Genomic DNA, 12163 nt, shown 5'->3' with positions numbered 1-12163 from the left:
AGGGTTAATGACCTTTCCCAAATCTTCGCTCGCGAAGACTGGCCATTACATCCAAGCACAATAATCCATTGTAATTTTAATTCCATACTGCATAAGTACTGCTACCTGGGGAGTGGTTCTACTTTTGATACAGACTCCAGAATCAGATCAACTACAAGGCCTGTCGGTTTCGAGCTATCAAGAGTCAGATTTCAACATTCGCAGGAAGTGAATGCTCCAAGGAAGATGTTAATGAAGGAATTAATAGTTTTGAAGACTTGGGAGGGAAGTCACTGAAATGAATGACAGCAAGACAGAAAGGTGTAAAACCACTCACCTGCTGTGACCTTTGTCTACAGGAAAAATGCGGATAGACTTATCAAAGCTGGCAGACACAAATTCTTTCCCAGTGGGTGAATAATCCACATCAAGAACAGCAGACACATGATCCATATGCACCATCACAGGTGATTCAAGATAGCGCATATCAAAAGTATATAAGCTTTAAAATAAATACATCAACAGCTTAATACCATAAAAACTCCTTAAGTAAATAGAACATTTTACATAAATCACACTTAAGGACAGATCCATATTGCAGAGGGAACTTCTGAAAGGTTTCTAAATATTCTCATATTGTGAACTCCTTGTAATTCAGTCTACTGTAAAGTTCCATTTGGTTGGCACTCTCTCCTACTGCCTAATTATCTTAGGCCAGACAATGTAGGATTGCAAGGAAAGCCCAGTCCTTCAATGCATGGAGATGCTAGTTCAGCAGAGCACACTATCTGTAGAAAAGCATTACATTAAAAATAAACACCCAGCTGCTGGACCACAGCTGGTTTGCTCTTAAGGACTTCAAAGCTCAGATAAGGTCCACCTCTACTCACTTTGAATCAACAAGCTCAGTGATACACAGCGAGGCATAACCACTGCGTAGATCATTAATTTGCCTAGTGCCAATAAGCAAATGTGCTTTACAGACAATGCATTTAATGAAAACTGCTTAAGAATTCAGTAGAATTACTATATTAACAATTTTTAACTCAGTAGGTTTCTCACCCTCCTTTATTCAAGTGAATGCATAGCTCAAATTAAATGTATCTTACTGAATAGTATACCGGTAACTGTTGCCTTTTCCTTTTAAATTCAAGAGAAAGTATGCAGCATCATATTCAAAACTGCTGTTCCACATAATCAGTGAACACTTGCAAGTGCAAGTGTTGATATATGTTGATATATGCATTTGCCATTGCATATTAACTGCTTTAGGCTGCAGGACGACAGTTGCCCCTGACAGTAATAGCTATTGTTTTTAGTTTAGGAAGGGGAAGACCAAAAAAAATTAAAAATCCCCAAACCAACCAAACAAAAAACCAGAAAAACAACTAAAAAGCAAATTTATAAACAAAACTCCAAACTTTCAAACAGATTAGGTAGCCTAGTGGCTTTATCATATCATAACCCAAACACAAGAAAAACAGTACATTGAATATAAAACCCACTTTCAAGGTCTGAGCCAGATTCCATTTTCTTTGAAAAACAGCCTTAAGTGATAAAATTCCTATGTTCTAGAAGAAAACAGTGATCTATTGTTAGATCACCGACTTCCTGGAAAAGAGGATATGGAGCACATTTGCAATGGCCTAGTTTTGAAGAGACAGCTTTTTCAATATCAGATTAGCTCTTCACATGAATAGTATTGTTCAAAAGTAAAAAACTGCTTCAAGACATTGAAAGGATAAGTATTGCAGTCTCCAGAACTGTTTCAGAGAAGATTAAATTCTTTTTTTAAGAAATGTTTTTATCAAAATAGCTGATCAGTACAATATATCAAGCTTTGCAAGAGCCAGCAAGACAATAAACACGTATATTGCCTCAGACTGGACTAATAGTACTTATTTTCTGGGTCCCATTGCAAGTTACATTTGCATTGGTTCAACTACACTTTTTCTAAGTTACACTGCTTTTTATCCCTCAAGTACTGAAATGCAGAAAAAAAGGTAGTCTACTATCAATTCATATTTCTTACAATCAGTAAGCCTGTAATTCTCTAGGCTATTAAGTGATTCAAATTTAGAGTAGTCTTTTAAAAATTCATTTTAGCATGTTCATAAATCACCAAGACACAGATTAAAAATGTAACATGTCCAGAAGTATTGAAAAGCAAGGTCACACTTACTTGTAATCTTCATTTGCTGCAGTAAAAATGAAAGCTTCCATGGGGTTCCAACACAGTGTATTTGTCCTCATGTTCAAGATAACCTGAAAAATATTTACACATTGCTACCTTGTTACAGCAGTAAAATACTCACTATAGTTCAAAACTTCCTATACACCACTGGAGACAAGCACTTCCTAAATACACAACCATGCCAGAGAAACAGTGACATGACAGCATGTTGCCTCAGCAGTGTTAGAATCCAAACTCAAGAACCTCCTGTCCCTCATCACATGCCCACTGCTTTGGGCTACACAGACATTAAATTTTCCTCGTAAATCACCTTAGAATTCTTCTAAGAGGTCACTGAACATGGCAACGCACTAGTGGTCTACAAGTAAACCTGGAACTTCTGAAAAATTTCACTTCTCTATCATATTTACAGGAACCCTTGGTTAAGTAATCTATAGACATGCCTAATTAAATGGTTATTTCAAGGGATATAATCATTAATTGAAGCTGTGAGTCAGCATTTGCAAAGCAATTATAACATTTTAATGTTCTCCTAGTTATTACTATCCCTTCCTTATTTCATCTCTGAAATTGCAGTTCATGAATTCTCCTGGAGAGTTGCCATTTCTTGTTGAAGTGCCAAGCAGTGTATACAGAAGTTACCGTGTTGAAATCTGCTCCCTACTATCACAGTATCAGCACTGAGTCATTCGCTCCACATTCATAAGATTTGCTTGCTGCTAGCAAGCATATGGCTAACAAAGAGGCCAGTTGGCCCTGAAGTGGGAAGAGGGCAGCTGATAACAGACTAAGACCCTTCTGCTTTGCTAACTGCAGACTAGACAAGAGGCATTAAGAAGCTGTATGTCAGACATCCCCACCTTGGAGGACAGCTGTGGCAGTAACAGCTGGGCCTCTGTAGGAGAAGAGAAGGCAGGGAGGAGGTCATTGGACACACCATACACAGCAGCTTTGGCCATATTTAAAAATAAAAACTATACAGTATGCCTGACACAAAGTGGACGTGTAATTACAGAGCAACTTATTAACCCACTGAACAACTCTAAACAGGATTTTCTACAGTGCTCCAGGTCAGCTATAATCCTTCTTAAAGATCCTGAAATTTGGGTGTTTGATGCTATGGTACTCCAAACTCATTTTTGTTCTTGGTTTACTACACCAAACACCATACATTTACATACATATTTTAGAATATAGTTGTACAATTATAACCCTTACAGTAATGACTCTACCAAACATCTCTCCAAAAGACTGTGAGCTTATGAGTGTGTGCATATTCTCATAATTCTCACTTCTTCATAAGTCCTCATTTCCTAGGTGACGTTATCCTGTTCATTATAAAGTCTGTGCTGCAGAAAATTGCTCATTTTCAGAAACTGTGCATTCAGAACTGAATGTAATCATCAGATGTCTAAAGTGATGTCTAGTTTAAAAAGTGGCCACTGAAATGCCCTATGTGTACAGTAATATGACAACTGGAATTTGTTCAAGATTTCAATATTGTTCTAGTTACAAACCTTGCACATATATGGGAAGTTATTAATCAAGGAGTGTTCTTTATTCTTCCCTATACAAGTTTATCAACCACTGCAAAATGAGCACATGATTAATGTTAACCCATTATATGTATAATAAGTATTTTCTATCATGTCACAAAATAACTTCACTATTGCTGAAAAATCCAGCTCTTTCAAAAGGAGTCAAGTTTGGTCACAGTCCATGCTCCACATCACTATTTTTTCACTGACATTTACAAGCATTCAGTTCATTTCAGCAGTGCCTTTTTGAATTAAAATAGTGCCTAAGAAACAGATTCTCTGTACAGTTCTAGGATTATGTAAGGCAGCCTGGGTTGGAAGTGATTTAAGTTGCTTTAAATACATTAATAATGGCATTTCAGAACTATCTAAACCTGTAGTGGAGCCATCTTCTGACACTACTTTTAATCTACCGTAGATCTTCTTATGAAATGAGTAAGTGTAAGTCCTTATTAAGACAAGCCAAAATTGTGAAGTCCCTGAAGATTTAGCTATCTTGGTTTATTTATTTTAACTACGAACACTTGCTTACAAAGAGCTTTAGTTTGGAGATGTTAAGATTACTTTAACACAAAACCTGCTCACCCAAAAAAATAATCTGTCTTCTTTTACTACCTACAAGGTATTTGGTTGAAATGAACAGCTAAGAATACAGCAAGCAAGAGAAAGCACAGTTCCTGTCAGCGAAAGTCCATCTTTAAAATATCCTAAGCTTTCCTGTTTCCATAGGTTGCACAAAAATGACTTTTAAAGTGTACCAACTCCTAGTAAAAATCTTCCTCTTGTTTTTCAACAGAATTGTTTTCCTTCATCTTTTCCCAGCTTTTTTAGACTAGTTCGTACTTTGCACTTAGGCAGCATCTCACCATCTTATCCCTCCCTCTTTGAAACTTAAGGCTTTGAAACCCATAGACAGGACAAATGGGCAAGAGAGCTACTGCTTCATGATGTGGGAAGTTGTATTCCTATTGCCATTAATGAAGGGACTCCCACTGAGTCCCAACTGCTTTGCTGATCAAACCCCAAGAACATAGCAGTGCTGGAAACAAGTGCCTGTACATAAGTAAGGTACCTCTAATAAGAAGCACCCTTCTCTTAGGAGTTACAGAGCTCTTAGCTCTCAATGCAGAAATGGACATTTCACTTCCACTCCATAGGAGAATCATCTCTATTCCAGGAGAAAACCCATTACTGTATCCATGGATGCAAGGAAGTACTCATCAGTGTTTTACTCCCATGGCAGGAAATGCACCTGAGCACACTGCTTACATGAGATACACATATACATACATGCAATTATGCATGTGTATGTAGAGTTTTATATCTTTAGCATATATACATATGTAAAATTCCATTAGATTAGAACTTAGTTCACAAAGGCTCAAACTGCATCCTCTGAGTTTGTAACTGCAGCTTTACAGCATCGGCTGCGTTCATGTCAACATTCAGGTCTCCAACTGGCATCACTGACAAGTTTTTATAAACACTGTCTCAGTGGCCCAAATGATACTTTATTAAAAATTGCTGGGGCACAGGGAGACAAAGAAATACTGTTATGCCAACAACATTCCTATTTTATAACTAAGTTAAGTACCATTACAGTGTTCTAGTGATCAATGTCATTTCAGAAAGTATGCAGCACAGAAGGACGTTGAATGTATATTCACAAGCCAGAATAACATATTTCAAGAAGAATATTGTTAAAACAGTTCTGAGGCTCAATAATACTGAAATTGATTGAGGTTTAATATGTGTGTATGAATTACCAGCTTCTTGTTTAAAATAAATACATACATTCTGTTAAACAGGAATCTTCATGTCATCAGTATGTTCCACATATAAATACAATTTTGATTACACTGCAAAGGATTTCTGAATATTTATGGTAGGTGCATAGGGGAGAGTTTATCTCCCTGCAAAGGAAAAACACCTTTTCAAATGCAGAGCAAGGCTCTCCAGTGGCGGAAAGGAAATGCCGTAGAAGATACCTTGCTTCCTTCTGGCAAGGAGGAGAAAAAAAAATTTAAAAAAAACCACACATACACAGACAGAATGCAATACAGGAACATAAAGTTCTTATTGTGAAATTGCTGTCAGGTCAGGCACTTGATCAAGAATTACAACAGAGTGAGCATGACAGCCTGTCTGAATGCAGAAAAGGGCCCTTCTAACTCTGTATTGTTTCAATCCCAACATTAATTTAAACTCAGAAGACTCAGACAATGAAAACTCAATGAACTCACTGCTCAGAGCATTCTTTTCTCTATTGCCATCAACAGTTATAGGCTATTAACATATCCAGTATGATCATTAGTGCCATTAATTATTCTTAAAAAAAAAATATTACCTTCTTTAATGGAGTTGATTTTCTCATATCATATAGCACAATATTTCTGTCAGAAGCACAGCTTCCCAAAAGGTATGTCTAAAAAAAAAAAAAAGAAAAAGAAAACCAGTGTGTATGGTGTTTGAATGCTTCCAGAGTGTAGTTAACAGCTAAAATTAAATACCTAAGCTATTTCACATAATTGGTAGTCAAACGGTTTCTTTTTCAGTCAAGGAAATACATTCATCATTTTTTCTGTGCAGCTGATTATCCAGCACAAACATTTTAAATAGCTTTCCCTGTAAGATTCAGAATCCACCCAGTGCCCTCTACTTTAGAACTAACAAGCAATTCCTCATAAACACTTCAGATATGAACACAGTCCAGTCAAGAGATGTAACAGGAAGTGCTGTAAAAGATCAAATGCGATTGTTTTGCCATGGAGAGGGTGAGAAGCCTCAGTCACAGGTAGTACAATACTGGAACAGGTGACAGCTCCACAGCCACATAACTCCTACACTATATGACTGAGGTACCAGATCTGTATTGCTGTGGGCAGAATGGAGACTGCCCTGCTTTTGTTTCTGCTCTCCTCGACTAAGAGAGATAAAAGACAAAAATATAAAAACATACAGTACTACATTCCAAATCAGTATAGCCATAAAAATCTATGTATACCCCCCACAAATATTCTGTTAAAACATATATCAAAATCTAAATTTGGAAAAAAAAAAATCAAGATGATGTAAATAGAGTTTAGATCTTATACTGCTCAAGAAAAATACTGATTTCCAATATATAACATAAACATTACCTCAATGGGATTAAATTTTACACTGCTAATGCTATCAAAACCCCAAGTCAAAGAACACTTGGGACTTGTCCTTTGTTCATCCCAAATGTCCACTTGATGGCCACAGGTGGCAAAAACAGGTTCCTTCCAGTGGTGATCAATTCCTGTATACACTGTCTTTAAAGAAAAAAAAAAACAAAAAAAGCAAAAATTTACAAAACCAATTGTACGTATAAATACACAAGTATGTTCTGTTACCAAAAAGATCAACAAATCATTGCATATGGAGTCTCCCATGTTTTTATTCATTTATATTACTGAAAATCAAGCCACCAATGAAACAAGAAACTAAGTCTTATCAGATGTGCCCCTACCAGTAGCCAAGTTTTCTTTTTCATTTAAGGTGCATGCATGCATTTCTTGTTAATTTACAATGGAGTTGGCATTAAAAGCACATTTACAAAGTCCTGGCTGACTTTCAAGCAAATGGAAATGTTAAGGGTACGACTATGAATTTTCAGTGGGGACCTGAATGGATTCCATAGACATTACAACAACTAAAGAGTTTCAAACTATCTATTTACAAAAAGTATTTAATTTTTTTTCTAAAATAAGCTGATCGTAAATTGAAAGTGCCAAAGTATATATTGAATGGCTGCAAGGTACTGCCATGAAAAGAAATTTAATGCAGATTAAGCCCTGACAATACACTTCTGAAGGGAAAGAGACTATAGAAAGATCTGACCAGTTTGCAGGAGAGGGATGATTAGCAGAGACAGAGCTCAGCATCTCTGATGGCATTTGAGATATTCCTTTCTGGTTACATGTAAAATAAATGTAATAAAAAAATTTGATGCCATCACCTTACACCCCTTAAGATAAAAGGTAATATCAAACTATATCTCTCTCCTCCAAAAAAATTGAATAAGAATTCGTTCAAACTTAATTCAAAAGAAGAGATGCAGGAAAACCAAAACTCAGATTCACTACCTTTCCAAGAATTGTATGAATAGGTTCTTCTTCTTCTCCATATTCTGGGCTCTCCATTTTCCACTGCTTCACAGTTTTGTCATCACCAACCTGGAAATATTGGAGAAAGCATGTACAGTTTTATGTAAATATACTGTGTTTATTTTGCTAGATGTGCTTTGCAATTAAATACAGGCAGCCTTTCAAAGAGAATGTTCTATGATATACACAGGTGCTTTCTCCTACCTGTCACTGTTCTGTTTTATACTTCCAAGCTGCAGATTAGCCCTCCTGGTCATAAGATTTTGCTAGAAACATGTACATGGTCTGGCTGGAGTGGAGTTAACATTCTTCATAGTAGCCCATCTGGCACTGTGGTTTGGGTGTGTGGCTAAAACAGTGCTGATAAAGCACCAAAGTCTTGGCTATTGCTGAACAGTGTTTGCACGGCACAGAGCATTTCCCTCTACTCTCACTGTGTCAGTCATCACCCCTGCCTCCCCCACCAGCAAATAGGCTCAGTGTGGGCAACAGACTGGGGGGGGGACAGGCGTGACAGATGTCCTGAATTGGCCAAAGGAGTATTCCTTACCACAGAACATCATGCTCAGCAATAAAAACTGGGACAGTGGAAGCAGAAAGGGGAGGTGGGGGCTGGCTTCCACAGTGGCTGCTGCTCAGAGATTTTCTGGGGATCTGTCAGCTTGTGAAAGCAGGTGACTGATTTCCAGTTTGTCAGTGTTTCCTACCACCACCTATTCAACTGTCTATCCTCATTCACAAAGCTTTTCCAAAACAGATATTTCCAGGGTTGAATAGGCAAAAGGTGAGTTGGAGTGGTGACTATTTTCCAAAAGACACATTTTACAATTCTTAATCAACTGGCACCTTAAACTGCAAAGCACTTTCTTGAAGTCACTTTGATGAGCATGTAAACAGTTAAAAGGCACTTTCCACCTCAGTTGCTCAGCTGCCTGTTTCGAATGCCATTCTACCTCTTGCACTAATGCCAGCACAAGCTTTTGCATGGCTGTGCAGTGACCTGGATCACGCAAAAAGGCCTAAAAAAATGTTAGGTCTACAAGTTTAACTTTCTTTCCTGAGTGCAGTACTACTGTTTCTTCTCTCCCTCCCTCAATTTTCAGGTAGAGGGATTGTCAAAAGGGGATTCTAATCTGGTGCCACTTAGAATTTTTTACTATGACTTCCCCTATATCCTAACTACTGTCCTTGTGAGCCGGCATATACTTCAGAAAAGATAAATATCCTATAGTGAAAATGGCTCTTCTATACCCAGTTCAAAAGAAACAAAATCTCGGGGCACTCTAGATTTTAAAAACAGTTCTTCTTATTGTGTCATCTTAGAACTGTTTTAATGTAAACAGGAGGACATACTATTTCCAGACCGTTTACATGCAACTGAACCTGCTGTGATTGATTTAAGTTAATAAAGCTTAATTCGCATGGAGTGATCTTGATTCAATCAGATTATCTTTAATCATAGTATATGCAAATGGTTACCTTTTTACACTTTTCTATCTTTCAATGAACATAATCTATTTACTACTTTAATGAGAAGTAGTTTATTCAAGTTTTAATTACACAACCATCTGTTAGCTATTTTCTGGTCTCTATCCTTTCAACTGTCTTGAATAGTATCCGTATCACAGCATCAGAAACAATTTTATCATAAATAGAACTGTCAGGTTCACTGACAAATTTAATAAGCGTATTCATACAATATTTAAAGACTGTATGGCAGGGAGCAAGTTTCTCAGTGGAAAACAGATGGTGAACAGGCACTCTGTACGGCTGCACTGTACTGAGGAGACACACTGTGCTTACCGTGAAGAACGATGTCCCACAGAAACGGGCACACATGCCTCGAACAAAGCCTTCATGGGCTTGGATAGTACGAACGCACTGTCGTCTGGTCAAGTTCCAAATTTTAACCTGTTAAAAACAGAGAGGTAAATATTCTGTAAGCTTTCTACAGTTCACCACTGCAGTTCACAATTCAAGTACAAGGTAATGAAATGGCACAGCTGGCTCGAACAATGGTCAAACTTCATAATGTAAAAAACCACTTATTATTCCCTTCTTGGGAAAAAAAAAAAAAGTGAGGCTCTCTCCTTCCTTCCCCTTTCCCCCACCTAAGCTGTACACTTTCTGCATTTTGCATTCTCCTATTTTTGAACTAGAATTCTTGCTAAAAAAGCAGCAATTATAAATTTAGGGGGAAAAAAAGACTCTATAGACAAAAGCACAAGGAAATAGCCTTTGGAACAAACAATGTTTTCAGTCCAGTTGCTGTACTACATTCTATACAGATGTCCACCCCTCAGAGAGGTTTTGGTTTCAAAGTATTTGGGCTAATTAAAGAAAAAAAAAAGAAATTGAGGTCAGTTTTAATATTTGTAGGTATTTATAGCACCCAGTACTTTATTCACTCTATCAGGAGATAACAAATCTGGCTAAAGTTTCATATAAATTGGTTCCCCTTCTCTTTAAAAAGGTAAATCACTCTTACACTAGTGCATGACATACGCACTTTCTATAAAAAGCAGGAAGAAACCAGCGACCCAGAAGACACCTTTAAATTATACAAGCACCACCAAATGAACACCGTAAGGGTGAGAAAAGACAGAGAAGACAGGTTAGTTTTTTCTACAACTCCAGATTTCGCTAACTAAAGTGTCCTTGCAGGTTTTTTTTTCTTGCTATGAAAAATAATCAAACAAATATAAGGTTAGCTTTCTTAGGCAATACGATAAAATACTATTCAAAAAAGTTTTTGGTTGTGTGCCCCTTCCCCCTAGCTCATCTGACTTCATGCAATCTCTTAATCTGCAGCAGTTTAACTTCTTCAAGGGAAGGAGGGGGATCATGTGGGCAGCAAAGAGCAATCACTATGGAATGTATAAATTAACATTCACTGTTCCATCCTGAGGAACTGAATGGCACACTCTCTGCTCACAGATGCACAGCTGAAAGCTTCTGCCTTGGTGTGCTGGAAAATTACAACCCGCAGTTTGGGAAACACTGCCCAGACTGGGAAATCTGAATCTCCCGAGTGAAGGTAAATTATGCCGAACAAAGACATAAAAGAAGAGTAAAGTGGAACAAAACCAATCAAACAAAACACCAGTGAGAAAGAAAATAGAAAATAAGGAAGAAAGGTACCTTGTTCGTTGTGGTTTGTAAGCTTACCTCTCCATCACATGCTCCAGACAGCACTGTAGACAAACTTTTTGGATGTTTGGCCATGCAATTAACTCCATCTCTGTGGCCATCAAGTGAGCTGAGAAAGGGTTTTGCAAACACACGCTCCAGCTTTGTTGCATTCAGAGCTCTTGTGTATTCTCGTGGAACCTCAAATGGATGCAATGCAGGGTCATAGTTCCTTGGAACTGCAATAAGAGGAACACAGACATTAAAAACTCATGTTGGAGCAGGTCCAGAAGAGGGACACAAAGATGATCAGAGGGATGAAGCACCTCTCCCATGAGAAAAGTCTGTGAGAGCTGGGGCTGTTCAGTCTGGAGTAGGCTCTAAGGAGACCTTATGGTGGCCTTTCAGTACTCAAAGAGGGTCTACAAGAAAGCTGGGGAGGGACTCCTTAGCAGGGCCTGTTGCGACTCTGTGATTCTATGCGTAAAATCTAACGATTTTTGTCAGTTTTAATAAAGGATATGCAAAAAGCACAACGCGACCGAAACAGCAGTAAGTGCAAAAAACTGTTAAAAGTAATTTCGGTAATACTGAATGTAATCTCGGAGTACCAGAGTGGTAATAAACCCCTACTCCTCACTCCGGCTCTGACTCTGTTCCCAGACCGCGCTCCGACACCCCGAGATGCCACTCTCGGCCGCCGCCCGGTCCCGGGGCACGGCCAAGGAAGTTCTTCTCCGCAGATGGGCACTGCACGAAAATCGCCGCCCAGGACCGGCACTGCGGGGAAAAACTCCCTACGACGGGAGGGACGGAGGGAGCGAGGGCAGCCCACGGCCCGCCAGGGGCTGCGCGGATCGCGGCCGGCGGGCGCACGAGCGCCTGCCATCCTTCCTGTCCTTCCTCCTTCCCTCCCTCCCTCCCTCCCTCCGCCGCCGCCGCCTCGGCCCTTCCGGCCGGGCCGACATGACCCGAGCCCCGCTCCGGGCGTCCCGCTCACCGCGCTGCAGGTCCAACTTGGTCTCGCGCACGTAGTCGTCGGGGTTACGGCTCAGTATCTTCACGCGCATCTCGGCCCCCGCTCCCCAATCCCGAGCCCGAGCCGGCTCCACCGGGAAGCTCGCGCGCACGTGACCGGACACGGCGCGCGGGCCGCTCTCGCGCGAGGCCGCGAGCCCCGCCCCGCCCCCTGC

At 39.4% G+C, this 12163-nt stretch overlaps 1 protein-coding gene across 1 annotated transcript in view; it reads right to left on the bottom strand.

Moving 5' to 3' along the window:
* Window positions 1-12114, bottom strand: part of DCAF13 (DDB1 and CUL4 associated factor 13) — a 24299-nt gene extending 12185 nt beyond the window's left edge. The window contains exons 1-8 of the mRNA XM_017806521.1: window positions 11971-12114; window positions 11010-11209; window positions 9645-9752; window positions 7821-7910; window positions 6852-7007; window positions 6059-6136; window positions 2162-2244; window positions 317-481 (exon numbers count right to left, since the gene is read on the bottom strand). Coding sequence (XP_017662010.1) covers window positions 317-481; window positions 2162-2244; window positions 6059-6136; window positions 6852-7007; window positions 7821-7910; window positions 9645-9752; window positions 11010-11209; window positions 11971-12040 — 950 coding nt within the window. The 5' untranslated portion in view covers window positions 12041-12114. The remainder of the gene's footprint in view (window positions 1-316; window positions 482-2161; window positions 2245-6058; window positions 6137-6851; window positions 7008-7820; window positions 7911-9644; window positions 9753-11009; window positions 11210-11970) is intronic.
* Between the last annotated feature and the right edge of the window lie 49 nt (window positions 12115-12163).

Source organism: Lepidothrix coronata, unplaced genomic scaffold (assembly GCF_001604755.1).
Source record: "Lepidothrix coronata isolate B3197 unplaced genomic scaffold, Lepidothrix_coronata-1.0 Scaffold15, whole genome shotgun sequence".
Lineage (NCBI taxonomy): Eukaryota > Metazoa > Chordata > Aves > Passeriformes > Pipridae > Lepidothrix > Lepidothrix coronata.
Note: the sequence above shows the minus strand (reverse complement) of the source record. Positions and strands in the feature narration are given on the sequence as shown.